Source organism: Alligator sinensis, unplaced genomic scaffold (assembly GCF_000455745.1).
Source record: "Alligator sinensis unplaced genomic scaffold, ASM45574v1 scaffold857_2, whole genome shotgun sequence".
In the NCBI taxonomy this organism is placed as follows: Eukaryota; Metazoa; Chordata; order Crocodylia; family Alligatoridae; genus Alligator; species Alligator sinensis.
This window is the reverse complement of record NW_005842261.1, coordinates 1,440,166-1,463,007: the sequence shown is the minus strand read 5'-3', so window position 1 is coordinate 1,463,007 and position 22,842 is coordinate 1,440,166. Positions and strand designations below refer to the sequence as shown.

At 41.1% G+C, this 22,842-nt stretch overlaps 1 protein-coding gene across 1 annotated transcript in view; it reads right to left on the bottom strand.

The window, feature by feature from the left end:
- MCTP2 (multiple C2 and transmembrane domain containing 2) overlaps positions 1-22,842 on the bottom strand; it is a 173,000-nt gene that overhangs the window by 23,319 nt on the left and 126,839 nt on the right. The window contains exons 19-20 of the mRNA XM_006027694.3: positions 6,924-7,046; positions 3,461-3,502 (exon numbers count right to left, since the gene is read on the bottom strand). Coding sequence (XP_006027756.2) covers positions 3,461-3,502; positions 6,924-7,046 — 165 coding nt within the window. The remainder of the gene's footprint in view (positions 1-3,460; positions 3,503-6,923; positions 7,047-22,842) is intronic.

Sequence of the window (22,842 nt, the reverse complement as noted above, 5' to 3'; positions counted from 1 at the left end):
GAGATGGTCCATTTTATGGTTACTGTGAGACTAAGGGATATAAAGTTATATTGCAGGGCATTTTGTATTGCAATGGCAAGAGTTTATACAGAGGCAGAAGGGCCTCTGTTGAGTAGTGTGCTCCTATGAACCTGGCTCTGAATGGTTCATTTTTCAATAAAGGACTGTGGTGCATGGTCCACAGGGAATTCAGGACAATATGCTGATTCATCACACCTTTAAAATAAAAAGGAGTGGAGGGGAGAATCTGTGCAATGAACCCTGCATCTCACAGTAGCAAAAATAATTAGGTTAATCACCTTGTTTAATTGCAAGAATCAATGGAAAGTAGGGCTGGAAGGAACCTCATGAGGCCATTTAGTCCAGGACCCTGCTTAAGGCAGGATCACCCTTGACTCCAAGCCAAATGTCTGTCTTGAAAATTTCCAGGCATGGCGATTCCATAACTGCTCTATGTAGCTTGTTTCCATGCTTGACCACCCTCGTAATCCAAGCCTCATCTCCAACAGAGAATAATCGGTCTTTATCCTCTCCATAATCACCCTTCAGGTAGCTAAGATTGAATCAAATCGCCCCTCAGTCTTCTCTTCTCTAGACTAAACAACCCTAGTTCTTTCAGCCTGTCTTTGTAAATCAAGCTTCCCAGTTCTCTAATCATTTTGGTCTCTCTGCTGGACTCTTTCCAATCTTTCCACATTCTTCTTGAAGCGCGGGGCCCAAAACTGGACACAGGACTCCAGGTGAGGCCTCACCTGTGCTGAATACAGCAGAAAAATCACTTCCCTGGATTTGGGACACTTCTGTTAATGCAACCCAGTATGCTGCTGGATTTTCTGTTGCTGTCTGTTTGCTTTTTTAAAAAGCAAGAATACACTTTTGGCTCCTATTTAGCTTATGATCCACTATAATCTCCAGATCCTTCCCTGCAGCCTTGTCAGTCATTCCCCAGTCTGTATTTGTGCATAGAGTTACTCCATCCCACTGGCATGACTTTGTACTTGTCGCTGTTGAATTTCATTCTGGCTGATTGTGGGCCATTTTTCTGGTCTATGCAGGTCATTCTGGACCCTAGCCCTACCCTCCCAGAGCTTCTGCAACTCTACTTAATTTAGTTCAATCCACAAATTTGCTAAGTGTGCACTCAATCACGTTGTCCAAATCATTAATGAAGATGTTTAACAATACCAGACCCAGGACAGACACCTGGGAGACCCCACTTGATACCTCCTCCCACCTAGACATGGAGCAATTAATAACTATTCACTGAACACAATGATCCAACCTGTTATGTATCCACCATACAGTATTTTAGTCTAGTAGTCTGTATTTCCTTAGCTTGCTCATGAGGATGTTGTGGGAGACAGTGTCAAAAGCTGTGCGTAAATCAAAGTCCATCATATCCAATGCTCTCCCTGCATTCACAGAGTCTGTCATTTTATTACTGAAGGAAATCAGGTTGGTCAGGCATGAGTTGCTCTTGGATCTTAAGAAGTTTGATCATTTTCTGCTTTTTTGATTTTGTTTGAAAGAACGTTATCACCGAGAAAACGTATGCAAGTTTATTTTAGTGCTAATACTGACACCAGAAATGTTCAGGAGCCAGCAGAGAACTCTGTGAATTTAGGATCCTTGCATCAGGGAGCAGACACAACTCTGTACGACTAAGCTGACCAACCACACCATGCGAATAATCAACTTTAAATGAAATTACTTAGAGCAATACTTGTTGCTTACAGCCTGTGAGAAATCCATAGCCTAAATAGTACCAATAAGTAGTACCAACTATTCATTACATAAGTTTAAATAATAAGCAAAATACCATACTTGTAAATAGGTGAAACTTTCAAAAGGTTGTGTGTGCATGTGTGTGCGCACACATGCACACATGAGAGTGTGTGTGTGTGTGTGTGCGCGCGCGCGCACGTGCATGCGCGCACACATGTGTGCGGGGGTTTTTTGTTGTTGCTTGCTTAGCAGTAACCTTGATGCATACAGATAAAATTAATGTGCGTACTAACCGTGGAACCGATATGCATTTGAACAATTAACAGTTTTACCTGAGCATCTTCTTAATATGTGGAATATTTAAGAAGTCACATTATCTGTTATACAATTCAAAAAAAGTTTCCAGGAACCTTGTGAATATTTACTTCCTAATGTCAAACTTTCCTTTCCAGGCTGTAACTTGTAAAAATAATTCTGCACCTTTTAGCCCTGAAGTATATAGACCATCAGATTCTCCTTTGCTTAGTTGTGTTTTCTCTAAACTGTATACATTAAGTTCCCTTAATCTTTTTTCATGTGCCATGCCCTCTAATCCTTTTTATCGTTTGTCAGCCTAGTTTGATAAACTGAAAAAAAAAAATCCAATGCATCTTTCATAGTGATGTATAAGGATGAGAAAGTATGTTCAGTGAAAAGAAGGACCTCTCTCCAACCCCAAATCTTTGCATGTTCAGCAGCTGAACTAAATTTAAAAAAAATTGGAGGCTCTGAAATGTTAAGATAATTCTCATCAGCCCTCAGCACTTCTGAGCTCCAATTTGGACCAAAAAATGGAAATGCCAAATCCCATAGGAAATATTTTTCTTGTCAACTTTCCCTCTGAGATTGGAGCTGGAAAGGTTGAGAAATCTTGCAGTCGGGAAAAAGAAAGTCCATTTGCATGAATTGTCACCATTTTGAGAACCCTAGAGGAGTTAAGTGCGACGAGTGCCTATATGCTCCAAACAGGCATCTGCACTTTGGAGTACTTATCTAAACCAAACTTGAAATATTTTCAGGTGTGCTAATGATTAAACTATTAATTTCCCTAGACTATGAAGAGGAAAAAAACAGCTAAAGTGAGGTAAGAATGCATTGTATTCATTCTCCTGGTTCTGTCTCATCCAGCTCATATATCCACTAGAGATGTGAAAGGTTAAATGTTTAAATGAGAAATACCATTTATGCATTACTGGTTAATGTTTAGTGCAGGGCACAGTCCAGTGGGGAGGGGAAGAGGCACAGTGCCCCAGGACCAGGAAGGCAGCAGGGTGGGCAGGAGGATGGAGAGAAGAGGAGGAGAGCGACGAGGAGGAACTAATACACATAGCTAATCTGCTCCCTCCCTCCCAGTGTACCAGTGGCTGTAGCGGGCTGGGAAAGCCACGTACCCACTGCTGCCACCCACAGCTTCACGTGGACTGTGTTGTCCAGCAGGGCTTGCCGCCACCTCCTTCCCTCCCTATCAAGGGCCCTGCAGAGCAGGTCCCTGTGTTGCTCCAGGCAGGTAGCTGCAGCCCCTCCCTGGCGGCAGGGTAGGACAGGGCAAGGCAGGCACTAAGCCAGAGATTTACACCCCCCAGCCAGGACTAGGTACATGTTATCGATTAACCAGTTCACCGATATAAATAGAGAAGGTCAAACAGATCATTTTTAAATGGTATATACATCCTTAGTATCCACATCAGACAATTACCTTGTCATCCTCATCTTCATCCTCATCCAGGCCCGTGATCTCCTGAAAAGCATACATCCATATTAAAACCAGAATGTGTGTTCCTCGGGACACAACCAAGCACTCACAACATTTATGGAACTGTTAATAGTGTTTCCTTTTGTATATTTTCCCTGTTACAAGCTATGTCATTCTCGAATTAGGCTTGTCAGTCAGCCACAAATAGATTATGTATACACCACGATCCAGAGGATCAACAATTGCCTACTCAGTTTCCCCTGCAATTTATCTGCAAACCCTCCTTTAAAAAAAAAAAAATCCAATCACATCCACCTTTCAGATAAATTATTTTGTGTTCCAAGGACTTAAAAAAAATCATAAACAATAGTGTGCAATCACCCATACAAATTTTAAGTCTAAATACAGCCATTAGTGACTGTGTCCAGTAGTTTGAAGGCAATAGGCTTTTAAATTCATTGCCAAGTTTTACTGTCTGTAAACAGCTTTGTTCTTAGTATGACAAATGAACCAGTTGGTATGTCAAGGCTGAAGCTTCTATACTCAGTTTGTTCTATCCTCACTGCTACAATGACTGCTCTCTCTCCCTTTAGGGCCATTACTGAAACATTAGACAGTAGAAAATACATTAGTATGAACATAATCAATCTCAAGAATCACATACAGATTTCTATACAGCATTATTCCTTCACTTTGACATCTATTCTGACAGGTACGAAAGAAAACAAAAGACTTGGCTCAGTCTTGAAATTAGGGACACTTGGCTTTCTATTCAGGCAGTTTACCAGCTGAGTCTTTAACAAGTTACTCGAGATCTTTTTTTGTTTAAGAAGATTTTAACCACTGCACTAAAAGAGAGCTGAAATGTGAGGGTGTAGAGAATCACATATAAAGGCTACTCTGTTCAGGAAGAAATCTAAACTGCAGGGCTCAAATACCTGAGTTTTACATCAAGAACAGCTAGCAACTTTGTTCCAATATACTAAGCAGACAAGTGAATAGCAATATTTTATTTTTTAGTTTTTGCATCTGAAGCTCTCATAGCAACTTACAAATATGAATGAACTTAGTCTCATAGCCAAGCGAGGCCTGGATTTTTGGGATGTACACTAGGCCTGGATTTCCAAATAATTTTGCATGTTTTTGTATTTGAACAATATTGTCTGTTTACATGTGCACATGAGGATGCAGAAGCTAATCCACAACATGTACAACTAAGGTCCAAATAAGTAGGAGAAAAAATTTACTGTGCACAAAGCACTGGTGTGTTGAGAGGGAAAGCTTTACTGGACACCTATCTCACCCAGGGAGGATGCAACTCGAAGCAGCACTTTATCACGTGTTTTGAACTGCAGGAATTTAGTCCTGCCCCTTCATGACAAATAAAACAGCTGCTTCAATTAAGTGAATAGTCCATATGACCCCAATCCTGCCAAGCGCTTCAGCACACACGTGAAACTTTGTTCATGCGTGCATCCTATGGAGCTCAATGGCACCGTTATAGGCCCAGATGGTGTGAACTGCTCCCAGGCTACGTGTGCAAAGGAAGTAACCGACTTGATTATCTGGCGTGTTGAACGCAAGTGATTCTGTTCTTTTCCACCCTGCCTGTACATTGCACTTTGCAGCATGTCACAAGCACAGCAAAGGCAAACGGTGCAATCCCACGGATTCCAGCGGGATGCGGTCTGCTAGGATAGCCAACCAACTCATCAGAGAATGAGTGATGGGACAGTGACAAATGTTAACACTGCATTTACCTGCCTTCATCTGGTTAGTCAGACACTCAACATTATTTTATAGATTACCTTTTGTATTTAATAAACTATTTGCCCTGGATTCTCCCCAGTGGGGAATTCCCGTTCTCATGATAGAATACAGACTCTGGGAACACAGACAACAGCCTTCCAAGGTACTTTGAACTTTGCCGAGATTGGAGATTAGCAGCCCTCTTCCCATCTGTCTTTGTGTCCAATCTGCGTACAATGGCCTGGTATCAAAAATGTAATTTCCACCACTTTGCAACCATATTTTCACCTGGGAATGACTCAATTTTTAACTGGGTGAGTTGTGTCTAGTGCAGGTTTAACATGATTATTGTATTGGTTAGGCCCGGGATGCCTTTCCTTTGAGAACTCCATAGGATTGTCTTATGTAAAGTTGTGCTTTCTATTCAAAATCCAAGAAGGGAAATTTCTCTGTATTTCATTAAAGCAATTATCATAAGTTTAAAAACAGAATCTTCTAGGCTTGAATGTACTCTCTTTATACCCAACCTGAAAGACACACAGGTGCATTTTATTGTGCACTGCAGTATCATGTTTAATGTAAAAAAATAAAGTCTCTGACATGACACTTCATAACAATTATAGTATGTGGCAATTTACTTTTGAAGAGAAAAGGAACTTTTGTACAAAAATCAGCTGTAAAACAGAAAGCTAAATGGTTTATATTTTGGATGATATCTCACAGGACCGATTTTTTTTTTAAACCAACCTCCGTTTTGGGATTCTGCACATCTTCAACCCCTTCGAGTTCTGAATCATAGTTTCATAGTTGGTAGGGTCAGAAGGGACCTGAGCAGATCATTAAGTCCAACCCCCTGTCATAGCAGGAAAAAGTACTGGGGTCAAATGACCCCAGCAAGGTGTTCGTCTAACCTCCTCTTAAAGACCCCCAGAGTAGGAGCCAGCACCACTTCTCTTGGAAGTTGGTTCCAGATCCTAGCCGCCCTGACTGTGAAGTAGCGCCTCCTGATGTCTAGCCTGAATCTACCCTCTGCCAGCTTGTGACCATTATTTCTTGTCATTCCTGGTAGCGCTCGGGGGAACAGGGACTCCCCCAATGCCTGCTGGTCCCCCCTGACTAGTTTGTCCCCACACTGTCGGCCCATGTTCATTTTGGCATCAATAATGACTCCAAGATCCTTTTCTTCCTCTGCACTGACGCGAAGGGAGTTCCCCAGCCTGTAGGTGTGCTGCTGGTTCTTCCTCCCCAGGTGCAGCACCTTGCACTTGTCAGTGTTGAAACCCATCCTGTTCTCATCCACCCACCCCTGTAGCCTGACTAGGTCCAATTGCAGTCTATTCCTCCCTTCTAGCGTGCCCACTTCCCCCCACATCTTAGTGTCATCGTTACCAAGTCAAAAACTGTGAGGATGTGCATGGGCATGGGATCCAAATTTTGTCTCTTTGAATGAACCGAGGATTCGTTCTTTATTTAAAACTACCTGAAAATCTACTGTAGCTTAAAAACAGTAATTCCGCTTCCTCCCACCCGCACCCCACACACAAAATGGTTTATCAAATGCAATGAATCATGGAACTTTAGTGACTATTATTTTTCACCCGAAATAACCTGCAAATAGAATAATGTTTAGAATTATCTTAAAGTCATTAATACATAAGACTTTTTGCTCAAGGACAAATTCCAGCTAGACCCGAAACATTAGTGTTACTTCACTTGCCTGGGCATCTTGGGTGTTGTTGACCTTCCCCGTTCTGATCAGAGAGAAGTTGTAGACAAAGAGCAGCAACAAAGCCAGAGGCACCATGTACAGCTCCATGTGCCAAACAGTGACCACAAAAATCTATGAGAATAAAAGCAATGAAAAGGAATAAAAGGGTGTTTATAGACAGAGACAGATGCACACACACATACACACACACAATAAATCCTTTCAGTCATAATTCTTACGTATATTCATCCTTGAATCTCTGTTAACCTCATTTTTCATTTTAATAAAGAAAGGCTGCTCAGATACTTTCTTCTTTTTCCATTTTGCCTGATTCATTAAGCTGCCGTATGTTAGCTTCTCCTGCTCTCTCCCAATACAAAGCCATGAGCATAATGTTAGTTTATGAGCATTATTCCCTCCTTACTGAGACTCTCCCAAGCCTCGACATGCGTTGTCCTTATTCCCAACACACAACAGACGTACTTGCTACTTTTATAGAAGTAAATCCAGTCTGCTCCCTCAAGGTCTCATAGACAACAGCTTCCATGGAAGAAAACAGGAATCTTTCCTTTGGTCCCCATGAGAACTACCTTACAGCCCCATCTACTGCTATGTATCCTCCCCCTTGGGGAATAGCTGTGGATTCTTTAAATGTTACATCTATCCCACCACTACTTCCTTAAGCCCACGGCCATATTTCTTCCCATGGGGAAGGCACAGCAATTTCCATAGGGCAGATCTCTGCATCACTCCTTCTCTCCCACATACACCTTCCTAGGATGCTGTTCAAAAAAACCCTACCTCTCACCCCTGACCCTCCAGCCACTAGTTTCCACCTGGACAGGGATACCTGACCTAGGCTAGCAATGCCAAGAGTGGAAGTTATATTTCATATTGTAGCAGGGCACTACAGTGTGCCTGCTCCTTTGAGTGCAGAAGCAGCCTAGCCAAAGAGCCCTGCGAGCTAGACAGAGCTCCACAGCTGCAGGTTGCTTGGGCAGCAGGCTAATGAAGGAATTAGCCGGTACCTGCTCATGGTCAGCTGATCAGAAGGAGGCAGGGTCCTGGGCACATATAAGGCCTAAGGCTGAGGCTGGCAGGAGCTACTTCTCTGGCAGGTGAGAGGGGAAGGAGCTCCTGCATGAGAGCTACCCAGAGACCTTTGGTTGCCTGATCTGCCTGCAAAACTAACAGGGTCCAGAAGCTCATAAGGCACCCAGGGCTAGGAGACGTACAATACTAGGGGAGAAGTTTGCCTTCTAAAAGGGGCAGAGTGTGGCCTCCATCATTATTGTTAGGTTATAGCCCAGGGGCTTAGATTTATGATGTCATTTGCACCCGTGGTTTTGAGATGAGGCTATAAGAGGAGGTGGATGCTTCATTAGTGCCCAGAAAGGGGCACACGATTGTGTAGAGTCCCAGCACCAGGGGGCACAGCTACAGGGGCTGGAGAGCCCAGTGCCAAGGAGGTGCAGCTACAGGGGCCAGAGAGCCCAGAGCCAGGAGGGCACAGCAGACAAGGGCCAAGCCCCAGTGACAAGAGGAGATTGATTAAAGCTACTGCCTCAAAGCCAGCCCTAACACACTTGGTTTAAGCTACAAAGCCTAGCTACATAACAGGGGTGGAGGCCAATTCATTTGAGACCCCCAAAAAAGGGAACAATATTCATATACCATACGCAAGGCATGGGGTGTGGTAAGGGAAGGTTTGGAGTCATGCATCTAGCCCATAAGGCTTAAGATGTCCTGTGAGGCACCAACTTGGAGTAGGACTCAGCAAGGGGTCCAAGAACCTTCAAGATTTAGTGGGGTTCAAACAGCACCATGGCCACACAGAAACTAATGGGCAGCCTCCCTGCTTACAATTTTTACCAACAAGACGTGGCAGGCAAGATTAGAAAGCACCCGCAAAGCAGAGCTGGCACAGTCATGGAGCCCTCAGGGCATCATGGCCATCCCTAGGACCCCACTTCGTGACAGATATCAAACTGATTTGCAAAGAAGCAGTCCAAAGAAGGATGTAGCTTTCAAAATGGAGATTTACAAAGAATACATTGTGTTTTTCAACAAAACTGCACTCAATCAAGCAGCTTTTTGAGTGGTGATTCCTTCACATATACAGGCAGTAGTAAAATTTTGTTTGGTAACAGTACCTGAACAAATTCCAAACTTGGAGCTAATGGTTAACACAAAATAAAGTTTACAAGTTAGGTCCACAACTACCATAAAAATCAGGTTGCGATTGCATTCCCTTTTCTACCTACACAAGTGTTTGCAGAAGGATAGACTAATGCTATTAACAGCTTTGAGCTATTTCAAACAACTACCCCTTAAGACAACGCACATACACAAAATTGCTTTTTACTTGCATCCAGAAACAAGCCTCTGGACCAGCCAAAATCTAAAATACAGTCAAACAATGAAGGTGCAAAAGAATCAATGAATTAGATCCTCCTTCCAAAAACAGTGAGGAAGGGAGAAACTCTAGGAGTAACAACAGATAAGTGTCCATGTCCTTTACCTTTTTACCTCACAGACTTTGCTAACAGAGGTATCAACTTTACTTTTTGCCACTGGCTTTGGGATAGGGATAAAGACAGCATTGACTCTGGGGGGGAGATTTCTAGCCCCACTGTACTCAAAAGGAGTTTTGGCACAGATTTCAACAAGGCCAAGATTTCCGCCCCCCCACAGAATAGTCAAAACTGAATGCTGAAAACAAAATACCGTTTTTGTCCGCATTAGACAAGCTGCCAGTCATTGTTCACCTGGGGCAAAACTCCGACCACTGACTAAGGGGGAAGAGACTCCATATTCTATTATAACCCATTCCAAGCCAAGCAATCCCACAGCAACAGTAGTATTTTTTCAACTATACCAGAATTTGTGTTAGCTGTTGCTATGGCAGGAATTAGGCTCTCATCTTATTATCAGCATTCATAGCCCAGTAAAATAGCATCTAAGATATACATGACACTACAGATCCATATCACTGATTGGCAATGTAGGAAATTAGAACAGGACTAGGTTGAGTTCTAGATCAAAAAAATAATAATAATAATAACAACACTATTGACTCCACTTACGTATGACAGTGTATCAACAGAAGTACAGGCATTTGGCCAGAGCAAGGATAATGCTTAGCTACCATCGCAGGAAATTTTGATGCAGTAAAAAATGATTGCAGAGTCCAGCTATTCTAGGGTGGCAAGTGCTGTCCAACAGAATTCCCCAACAAGAACAGATTCTTCTGAACCCCTTGTGCTTCTGACTGTTTAACATACCTGAGATACAGAGAGGCGATTTCAGCTCTGCTCTGAATCCAGATACTATCATGAACAAGTATGGCCTCTGATACATATCTAGCCCACATTTTGTTTTTTGGGGGCACTATGCAAGACTAACTCTTAACATTGCAAGTGAACAATGTAGACTTCAGTCTACTGAAGGTTGTATATACAAGATCCATCTAGAACAGTGGTCTTCAACCTTTTTCAAGTAGGAGATCGTCTTTGGCATTTAAAAGCAACCCAAGATCTACTGTGCACTGCCACCCTCCATTCCCCTCCCCTCCCTACCCCCACCCCACCCAGCAGGTAAGTCTCTGGGGAGGGAAGGAGAGGGGCAGATTGAGGCAGAGGGAGAAAAAATGTATTTGGGGGCGCACCTCCCCAGCAGGTAAGTCCCACCCAGCCAGGGCCCCACTCAACTTACCCACTGTCCCTCACCACAGGGGCCTCAATCTAGCCCCTGCCCCTTCCCTCCCCCACAGACTGACCTGCTGGACTGGGGTGTGCACATGCATACACACGGGCACTCAGCCCCCTACCCCAGCCTCAGATCAACTCCAGGAGGCTCCGAGATCTATTGCAAGAGGCTCCGAGATCTATCGGTGGATCAAGATCCACTGGTTGGTGACCACTGGTCTAGGAGAACAGCTAGCTGTCTCGTTATGACATGGCAGACAGAGTTTGAATTACAGGGGTGCTCAGGGTGGAGAGGGGCTGAGTCCTTCCATAAGAGATGAGATCCTGCCCCCTAACAGGCAAGAACCCCCCAGGGGCTGGTCAGCACCCCTTCACCCCTCCCCACCCCCCACAACAGCTGGGAGCCAATGCACGACTGTGCACAGTTCCTGGCCCACCCCACTCCTTTCTAAGCAGCCCAGGCAGTGATAGCTCCTTCCAGCTACCACTGTCACTGGCCCCAGCCCCGTGGTCATGGTGGGGATCCATGAGCACAGCCCTAACCCCGGCCAATTTTTTTTGCAGACCCCTCCCCAAGAGTCAAAGTGTAACTCGAACCCTGATGGCAGAGGTGCAACTGGACAACCCTGCACCCTGGCCAGAAGTGGTGCATGGGGCAGCCACAGAGGCCAAGTGGCCACTATCAAGCCAGCAACAGTAGCAACTATTATTTTTGCACACCCTCCCCCCCCTACCCTGCAAATTTGGCACCAGGGCCTGGTACCCTGCTCAACTCTAAAATTCCATGGATCCATTTCCAGGATCAAAGCTCATGTCTGTATTTTTAGTGCATCTGTCATCCTAATCTCTAGACTAGATGACCCAACAGAAGTTCCTCATTGTAATTCTAATATGACCTTGCAAACCATCTGTCTATTTAGCAAATTATAAAATCAAGGTCCTGTCAATGTGTGATCATTACAAATCCCAAGGCACTTTTTATATGCCTAAATTTTTAGCCCCTCTGATCTGGCCAAATTATCTTTTTCAGTTAAAAAAATCTAATTTATTTGCAGAGCTCCACAGGAGTTGCAATTACTTCCTTTCTTAAACCACTACTTCCTTTCTTCAAACTGTTTTATTCCTATGCTATTGGTGAGCTCCCAAATTGCAACCCACAGGTAGCAGCACTTCAGCAGAACATCCACCCCAAATTAAATAAATAACTAAAAAGCCATATAAAAAGGGCTGTTTTGTTACTAAAGTCACAGTAGAAGGAATTTCCATCTATATCGCACAATACTGTGATGTGACAAATTTGGATACTCAGAAATTGTTCAGAGATGCAAAGGGACTGCTTTGAACACAAAGTGCATAGTAGCTTTAAGTTGTTTGTGACATGCATAAAAATTTGTTTTTTTTATAAATGACTGTGAAACATCTGTAATCCAAGGATAATCAAAACAGTTTCTACAGAAATACTGCTGCACATTAGGTAGCAGTATTCTCATTTTATCATCATCTCTTAGTCAACATCAATGGGCAGACTCCAGCATCAGATTGCCCCATAATACCAACTCATCTGTGCGATCTTCTTGTTAAGATTTTAAACAGACACCTTTGAAATTTCTCTTGTGCTGTCCCTCATGTATTGGAGATACGTCCTGTAAAGATGCACAAAGCCAACTTGTTTCTTTCCTTCAAAACCATCATTAAAAAAAATACCTCTCTCTTCCCATGACCCATCCAAAATTGGATCATGGTTAGGCTACTGATTTGTTATGACCAACTACAGTCTATTGTGCTGTCTGATATCATCTCATTTCTTGAACCCTCTTCCCCCATCCATCTACCTGTATCCAAATTTATCTCATTAGAGCATAGGCTATCTTTTTGTTCTTTGTTGGTACAGCACTTAGCACAAGGGTCTACGACTGAGGTACTACAGGAATATAAATACTAAAGATGAAAATGGGCACAGATAGGTAAACCATCATGCCCAGGATCAAAGTGAGTCAGTAGCAATAAGAGAATTCAGGAGCACTCATCCCATATGTGCTATTATGACAATATTTCACTAGTGCTTTACAATATTCATTAGACTAACCTCACTTGACTCAAGAGAATTCATTATACTATCACCAGTTGTATTAATAGGCTGCATATTCTAGATGAGAACGGTTAGAGTAAGAGAGGAAGCCAATTTCCAAAATAAAACAATAAAAAAAAAAAAAATCAGTCCCCATTTTAGTAAAAGGGCTAAATTGGAGAAATTAAAGAGAAATAGCATAAAGGGAAAAAATAATAAAATAAAAGTAGAAATGAGGTGGATACCTCTAGAGTGAGAAGAACTCTTGAAACTAAAATTTAGACAAGACCACTATCAAGAATAAAACACCAATATCATCACTTCAGAGAAGAGTCCACTTGATTTCAGCTGATTAATGTGTTGCTATTTCAAAGGGCCTAATAACTACAAGTTAGAGCCCTGGAGGTTTGGAAGCCGTTTCATCTGAAAATCATTGAAGAGGGGTCCAACTGTTCCTGTCAAGAAGCATGGAGTTTGAGCAACCACGAGAGTGGCCCTTTTGACAGCAGTGCAACAGATGAGAGAAGGCAGTCTACCACTCAAAGTACAAACAAACCCTTAGAAACACGTTTTGAATCTGGTTTTGCTGCTTCTCTGGTTCTCATTTAGAACTTGACTATTAAAAACAGATTTTAGATGGGTTTCTACTACTAAAGCATGCCCATAAAACATTTGTCACCAGCAAGCCCACAATTGTGGTAGAGAATCATTTTTGGAGATTTAGAGTACTAGAGGAAGGTATCTATGTAATTCATCTGTACAATAATTATGAATATTTCTCTCTAATTAGCAAAAGCTTTCCTTTGGCCCATTAAGTGAGGGTAAAACACTGTGCTTTATGCAACCCAGTAATTCTTGGAAAACAATGGCAAAGAGAGAAGTACAAAGACGTCAATAGGGAAAAGAAAAGGAAGAATTAGAAATAGAAAGAAAAAAACTCTTATCAAAATACTATTTTCTTAGCTATCTGGGGCCCCAGCGGCAACCAAATGCCTCCTCAGTGAAAAAAATATATTTGCAAAGATGTCTCCCAACATAAACCCTGGATTTTTGAACCATGCACAATTTGACAGAACTTTAAACTAGAGACAGCTTTGACAGAAGATTCATGAGCGTAGGCCTGGTGGGGAAGAAGAGGGAGAGAAAACATGAACTAATCTATAGTTGTACGACCATGTTATCTCTTCTGGCCCGAAACAACAAGTCCAATTTTGACATGAGACACAAACATGGTCAGCATTGAGGACAGCACTGGGAGATGCCAATCCAACCAATGACTAGTTAAACCTACTAAGGTCTTCATGCACATAGCTGTGACACTCGCAGAGAAGTTGAGCACTTTCAGCCTAACATTCAAGGACGGTTACAAGATTCATCCCTTCGGAGACGGGTTTCAACTGCCTCCCAGTCCCAAACAAAATAAAGGATTGTAGCCAATGCAATTTGGTATTGGGGCCCAGAAACGAAAATATAAATCTCTAGGAGGCAGTAGTCCCGCTGACAACTATTATTTCTGGCACATACCTATTCCTGCGATTAAAAATTTAAAAACCCAGAGCAGCAAGACAAAAAAATAAAGCCAGTCCTGCAGTAAAGTCTGACAAAATCTGAAAAAAATCCATGCATCAAGAAATGAGCTGCTAATATGTGTCTGCCACTGTGACGTGGCTAGCCAAGGGTAATAATCTTACCCCTGGCATAAAGTCTAAGAAACCAGGGGGAATTTCTCAGAGCTAGAGTAGCCAGCCTCCTTTGTGAAACAAAAGGTAGTGCATTCATATAGCAACAGCTCTACCTGCCCAGATGTCTGTCTCACATTTTTCTGGTCAGCAGACCCTTTGGAAAAAGGACATGCATTGCAATGGTCTGCCTGGTGGGTGTGGAGTCAAAGCTCCAGGAAATAGCTGATCATCCACACTGATAGTGTGCCTCCCTCTTTGTAATGCAACGATATGAAACAAAGCTTGTGGCAGAAAAAAAAAATGTTTAAACAAACTATCGCTGACAGAGGAAACCTATTTGCTTTAGATCCAATTTGCTTTTTGTTTCCCCAGCAAAAGAAATGCCGGGCATCTCAATAGTGTTATGAAGTGTATGTCCTATTGAGCTGAAATCAAAAATGACCTGAAGGAAAGAAAATCTTTAAATATTTATGCCATGTAACCAACTACCACTGGATTGCTCTGCACAGCTCATCAGCCTATGAGTTGCTTATATTGAGGAGTATGTTATACACCCTATACAAGTTCATTATTGCAAGAGCAACCAGAATCAAGGCCTAACTTAAGAAAGAAAACCTGTGCCCAGGAAGGACACAGCCAGTGTATATTAAATGTATGCCCCTATGCAGAACCAAGAATTAAAAAGTACCTTCCAGAAAACAGTTTAAACATCATTTAAAGGCTAAAGAAGACAGGTTAAAGGAATGAAAGGGAGAAGTCCTAGGTAGCATTTCCAAGGAGCAAATAGGAAAAAGGACTAGCTTGTCATAGCCCTTATTCAGCCATGCTGGAGAACAAGTGGGACCTATCTCTCCCACCTTCCTCCACCTTTTCTCCCCCAAATTGGCCCTACTGCCTGTGAATGCAGCACACTGGAGTGGCTGAGGAGGCTATGAGATAAGGAATGGAAGAAGCCTTGGTTTCAGCCATCTGCTCTCCATGCCACAGGATCAGGAAGCGGGGTGGGAATGCAAAGGAAAGGAAGATGCTTCATGAACCCACTTCATGAAAAGGAACAAAGTAATTTGACCTACCTGGGGTCATTTGACCCCAGCATCCTTTCCTGCCCATGGCAGGGGGTCGGACTAGATGATCTGCTTAGGTCCCTTCCGACCCTACCGACTATGAAACTATGAATTAACTTGCTTCTCAGTACCCCAGAGAAGCAGGACAGGAGTTTGTGCTCCCCCCGATCTGAATTGTATTGCCACTTGCAAGCATTCCCAAGCAATGAGAAAGCCGCACCCCAATCAAAGCCAGAACTTTTTTTTTTTTTTTTTTTTTTTTTTTAAGTTCATGAAGTTGAAGCCGGTAAACGTTATGTGTTTTTTTTTCCCTTTTTTGTTTAATTTGTGTTCCTGTTCTTGACCTGTTGATGATCAAATTTTAAAACTTCCTCTGTGCTGCAAAGTGCAGAACCTTACTCCGCGTTTCGAAAGAAAGCCGTGATCCTCAAAACATCAGAGGACTCTATGAACTGGGGCTTTAACAACAGCAACGCAAGACTTTAAATAAAAACAGGAGAGTCAGGAGTTTATTTTCTTTTTTTGGTCTCCCGGGACACTAGTTACTCACTTATTCAGGGCAGATTGTAAGATTACATTCGAGATTGCAATGATTTGCAGGCACTTGCAAAACATCCAGATACAGATCTCAGACTGTTTGTTCAGTATTGCTATTGACTCAAATATAGGGACCAAACCAAGCCCCAATCAAACAATGAAGAATTTCGGGTTTGTTTGTAGGTATTTGCAAAGTGCTCACTGCCGTGATAGCCAAGCACCTGTCTGGCATATCAGGCTACCTCAGCCCAGTAAAGAGTAAATACAAAGGCTTTACAAAAAGAGACTCTCTTTTTATGAGGGATTATGAGACAGAGTAACCAGTTGCAAATGTTTTTCACTTCTATCGCTGCCCAATTCTGAATATGGTGTTGCAAACACTTGAGGATAATGCCGTCAGGTACTGGTGCTGATGACATAACATCAATGAAAAAAGGCTGGGTTTGTATTTTAACATGTGTATACTAAATCCCCAAAGAATAATAGCCTAGTGCTATTCTTGTTTGATGCCTTTATAGAGTTTTCTTGTGGTTACTACTTCCTCTTCCCAGGGAGAAGTAAAGATAGAAAAGTCCTTGGGGCCTATGTTTATGCATGGATAGTAGTTCAGCAGATCCTTTTCTATCACGAATGCTGCAGAAATAACCATTCATTACAATCCTGCCTGTCCTAATTTTCCCCTCGTGTTTCTATCCACCGTAGTTTACATTTCCCCGAGTCAAGTAAAATATATTTAGGATCCTCAAGCAATGAACCCTAATAAAGTGGGGGGGAAATATTTATGATGGCATTATATCATTGAGGTGGGGGAAAAAAAAAGTCAAACTGTTATCCATCAGCGGGTAAATAAGCCATTCCCGAGAAAGGGGAGGGAAGAGAGGGGAGAGCGAGGGGAAGGTCCTTCAAACCAGGGGGGAAAAAAAAAAAAGTTTTGTCACTATCTTGGCTAAATCAAATGAAGTCGTTTTTGGACCTCTCTTTTTAAAGCAGAGTAATAGTTTCAGGACTAGCATCAGACAGAAAGTTTCTCATTATAAGATTTCGAAGAAGCCAGTAATTGTGCCAACTGAAAGTCTGATTTTTCACTAAATGCTTTTTTCAAAAAGTATCAGGAAAAAAAAAAAAAAAGAAATCACTTCGCTGATGAAAAGGAAGCAAAGGCAAAAAAGAAAAAAAAAAGTAAAACTTCATCAATTTTATTTGTTACTGGTAAAGCCAAGCAACTTTAAAGGTCAAGAAAAACTCCCCATTAACTGTTCTGATTAAGATCTGCTCACTTTGGAGACATAATGGTTATCATTACAAGAAACATGAGTAGTAAGAGTCAGATGGTGATTTCATTGTAGACTAAGTGGGAAAAGTATTAAGTGGACTTTGGCTCTGAACAATCAACATCAAGTTACAGTTGTTATTACAAGAAGTTTAGGCTAAACTACTCGAACAACTCATTCATGTTCATAGCGCATATTAGACCTGAACAATTTTAGAAAAAGAAAAAAGGACTATTTGTAATAAACTGAGCATATTTAATTAGAATGAGTTCAGTGTACAGTGGCAACCATATCACACTTAGACACACAAAGTTATTTCACTGGCAGCTTTCATTAGTGGCATGAAAAGAATGCAGGTTGTAATAAATCCACATAAGGGAGACATAGCTGCTTGTGCAAGACTGCAGTGGTACCTTTCGTCTGCAGTATCCAAGCTTAGCATGCTGGTTTGCCCAACTACTTTTTACAACCCAGGCGGTGGGACCTGCATTTGGAATCTATGGTTAGTTTGGCAGAATTATTATACGGATTTGGTCTCTTCCCAGACCAAAAACACATACCACAATATGTTTGCTTGGTCCAAATACAAATGTATATTTGGAATGTAAAACACCAAATGTAAAATTAACACACACACACCCACACAAAATTTCGGGTTTTCCACTCCCCAGATATGTTAACAGTTGCCTGCTCCAGCCAAAAACTACTGAACTGCACAGTATTACTATCGACTTTGATGAAATGCACTGTGCAGGAATTAAGAAAAATGTCTTTATCAATCAGACTACAACATTCTGTATTCAGAAGAAGAGAAAGAAAAATAGTATTTTTTTAAAGCAGCAGCAGAATGTTAGATGCTTATAAAAAAAAAAAACAACAAAAACCCATGGTGATTAAGGAACACACACAATTTTTTCATGTGCATAGAATTGCAACATTACATAATGAACACAATAGACAACTGGTATAGTAATTGTAATTACAATCCTAAATATAGAAGACTACAATGCAGAAAGTCATCATGTTGTGAATTAGCAACCGTAGCCGTCACAAAAAACCAAAATCTAATACTGATAGCACGACTATGCAATAAAGGTTTTTTTAGAGAGAGACCTATGGCATCCTGCTTTTCATAGCATAGAACTGTTTTGAAAAAAAAATCAAGACCTTTTTGCAATTTAAGGCAGCTGTTCAAGTAAGACTAAAGCCAGAAGATTGTTTATTTTAATAAAGCTATTATATGTGCAGCTCCAAATTAGGAATGGCAGGAGACTAGGGGATGCCTAAACCATCACCACCTGTTTGTCCTGAAAATCAATTAAAGTCACACCATCGCAGTGATCCCTTCTTAGCTAATAAAAGTTATACAGCTTTAACAGGAGACTTCAGGTGCTTTGTGGGAATGTGCTTGAAATGTAAAGCTAGTCTCGCATTACTCTGATACTCACAAATATGAATACGAACTAACCACTGTAAAGCCAGCCTTTTGGAGGAGGGAGTTGGTGCAATAATGGGGAGAAAAAAAAATACCCACCATTTCATTCAGGGATTTGAACCAATATTCAGTAAATTCTAACAATCCATGCTAGAACTTGCTAGATATTTTAAAGAGGAGAAAATGAAGCCCTCTCTGACATGCCTGTTCAACATATTCTGTGCAGCAGAACAGATCCAACTTTGCAAGTTGAAAGCAAGGGCAGCAGAGACATCCCAAGTGTTTTAGTAATTAAACGAATATGCATAATGAACCATATGCCCAAAGGGCCTGTTCTTCGTGGGCCAGATTTTTGTTTGAATTTTTAATTTTTATATACAGATGAAACGTTTCATGCAATAGAGCAACAGTGCAAGATAACATGCTACACAGAGAAATAAGAGAACTGCTTGTGCAAGAAGGATCAGAATATACTTGACAAATTCTGCTCCTATATTTCCAATCCAGAGCCAAAAGGGCTTCCCCACCCCATCACTACTTTGAGCAACTGTGTTAGTCATCTGTGCAAAAGTCTTCATAAAAGATGCATAATTATATATATATACACACACACACACACACACACACATACACACATATACATACACATACACACACACGCACATATTGACAGCTTTAGGCTGTACAGTACAAGTAAAATTGCAAGTGCCATCAGCTGAAAAACCTGCTGATCCCCTAGGACAAACCACAGGGTTCTTCTCTGTTTGGCAGGACCTACCGCATTGTGTGAGCCATTTGTAGAGCAGGGGAAATTCTTTTATCTGCCTTTGAAACTAGTAAAAAATATATATATGGTCAAATCCTGCCCTCAGCTACATCCAGGTAACACTCCTAGGGACGTGAGATAGGAAATATGAATGTTTCAAGGCAAATATTAAAAGTTTCAAGTCATCTCTTGATGATCTAGTTTTTCCTGCCACACACACACTTTTTGTACGTTTATTTATTTGTATGTATAGTTATACATACATACATACTGCCCAGAGGAGCTTTCCATCTACTGACTCCTCTGTAAAATCCTATGAAATATGAACTTTCATTTCCAACCAGGAGAACTTTTACAATCTTTTCTCCAATGCCTGATGAAGGGTGTTTGTGCCCGAAAGCTGACAATTAAAGATTTTTTTTTTTTTTTTTGCAAAAATCTTGCTGGTCTAATAAAAGATATCATCTCTAATATGAATCCTGATATAAAAAATACCAAAATGTGTGCATTTCATCCCTACATGTCAAAAAACTTTTCAAAGACAGGCAAAATATACCTTCCAACTGGGATCCAATACAACATGCTCTCCCCCTCCCTCTTTTCCTCCCTGCAAAAATACCCCATCCCAAAAAGCAGAAAGCTATTTGATGCTTCCAAGCTAGTAATGAATCTCTCTGCAGCTTATTTGATGCATTGGGTAAATTCATAGTTAGCTTGCTAGTTACCATGAGTCAAGAAGGATGTGGACAGATTGGAAAGAGATCCATGGAAAGCTAAAAAAATATATATATATTAGAGGCCTGGGAAGCATGGCTCCTGAGGAAAGGCTGAAAAAGCTAAGATTATTTAGTCCAGAGAAAAGAAGACTGAGGGTGGGCTTGATAACAGTCTTCAAATATCTGAAGGGCAATTAGAGAGAGGATGGAGACATGCTTTTCTCTGTGGCCATAGGGGACAGGATTAGGAGACAACCGACTCAAGCTGCAGCAGAGGAAATTTAGATGTGAAATTAGGCGGACCTTTCTGATATGACAGTGTTTGGGTATTGAAACAGGCTACCTGCTACCTAGAGAAGGTATGGCATCTCCATCCTGGAAATGTTCAAGAGCAGGCTGGACAAACACTTGGCTGGGCGGGTTTAGACAGGGATGACCTTGCCTTGAGGAGGGTGCTGGACTAGGTGACCTTGTGAGGTTCCTTCCAGACCCACTTTCCTGTGATCAGGAAAAACTTACTTGGATAGTTATGTTAATATAAACATATGTCATAAATATCATGACCCTAACACAGATCTGAATGGAGCACGTTTGGGTTCTCTCTGTAAAGTCCAGGAGAACCCAGATCAATCAGATCATGAATATGTTTTCATCAAGTGCTTGTTGATGAACAACTTGGGTCCAGAGCATCAGATGAGCATCTGGAGATCTGCAGATTAGCTATGAGAGCACCACTGAATGGGCTACTAAAATAAGATCTCTTAAAATGCATGGTAGATTCATGCCAGGTACAGAATTATCCCTCATTAAGGAAGGAGGCCAAAATCTGAAGGAAAAGTGAGTTACAAAGGAAATCAAGGAGTTCAACTTTTCATGGGACTAGCATCTTAAAATGTAAAGAGTACAAATGGGATGTACAATATTCCTGTTCCTGTTTTGTAAAGGATATAAAAGGTGAAATAACTGAGCTGTAAATAATGTCACTCATTGCTCTCAGTCCTAATTCAGGGTTTATGCTTTTGACACTGCCTGTTTTACTTGATGTAGCGGTGTCCATGGAAAGACAGATAAACTTCAACGGCTGTCAGAAGACAAAAATTGACAAGGAGCATCACCTTTCTTGACTGTTTAAATCCTTTAAGGAAGTGTTGGAGCAATTAGAGAGGGAGTCTAATCTTTGCAGAGTGCATTAACACTCTCCGACCTCCCAGACAATAGATCAGACCTCAGACACATAATGCTTCCCTAAGGCTTTTTAGCCAGAGCATTTGATCTCATAGTCAGTATGAATGTGTTACTATAGGTATCAGTGTATAAGACATTATTCACTGTGCATTAAAAGTCCACTATCTCTGGTAGTATCCATACTGCTTTTAAAACAGAAAGCAGCAAACCCATCCTCAGCTATGCAATTGCGTAGTTATCACTTCTCCAATAAATAAAGAAAACCACCCAAGTAGTTCTCATGAATATCAATAATAATAATTTCATGTCTGGGTCTTTTTTCTCACTGTTTATTTCTCTGCTTGTGGACATAAACACATTTTGAAATGGTATCGAGTAATATTTTAACTAAACAGTTATTTGATAATCATTTTTAAGAGTGCAGTTTAACTGAGAGCGGACATGAGTGAGAAGGAATTAGAAAGAGAGGTCTAGTCTATTAAGAAGAGTAAGACGGATAATTATAAATAATCCTCCAAAATGCAGGGAAGAAAGCAAAACTTGCACAAATGTGAGCTGGTACATCAAGACATCAATTCTTAATGGCCATGTTCAGTAGTAATGCTGATGTCACTATATTAGTTATGTTTTCCCATTTAATATTCTAAACATTTTTTTAGAAAAATTGTTTAATACAATTTTTAATGGAATTGAATTTCCATGTCATCATATTCTGACAGGGGCCAACTCTGAGCATTTTTTATACAGGCAGTACAATTTTTTTTTTTTTAACAGCTAACTGCATTCCCACCCACCCTTGAATAATGGGAACTGCAATTAGGATAACAAATATTTTTGCACTGCAAAGGTCTACATGAGATATCCTGTGAGTTTAAAAATTACAGATGCATAACTAGATACAATTTGCAAAATTGTTTGCTTCTCTGCAATTATATAGACAGCACACAAATGAAACATTTTTCTCTTTATGAGATGAGACTTTCAGTTGTGCTTCTCAAAGTTAAAAATATGCCTCAAAATAAAAGAAAGGTGGCATATACTTAGTATATTTAAAAAAAGAGAATTCTTCCAAAATTGAAGTATACTTTAGTGATTTTTTGTAAACTGAACAGCAAGAAAACACAACAACTACTAAATGTCAGCAACTGGGTTTGATGGAAAGCTGTAGAGCTACTATTTTCCATTAAAATTAAACTTGGGGAACATACGTAGAAAGCAGTGACATCCCATGGAAAGCAATGTAAGGAGTTCTGAACCAAAATTAGCAGAAAACAATAATTCAGGGTCCTTAGTTGGTTGTTAGTTGTAGCCATGTTGTTCTTCTTTGGGTCAATGTAATATTTTTTATTAAACCAACTAGGTCGTTAGTGGAGATTTCTGCTAATAGCCTTCATTCAGTCACTTGTATAAGTCAATCCTTTCCTTTGCTAGAGAAAACTAAAGGCGCAAGACTGAAATAAATCAGAAAGAAAAAAAAAAAAAAAAAACAGACCCCGG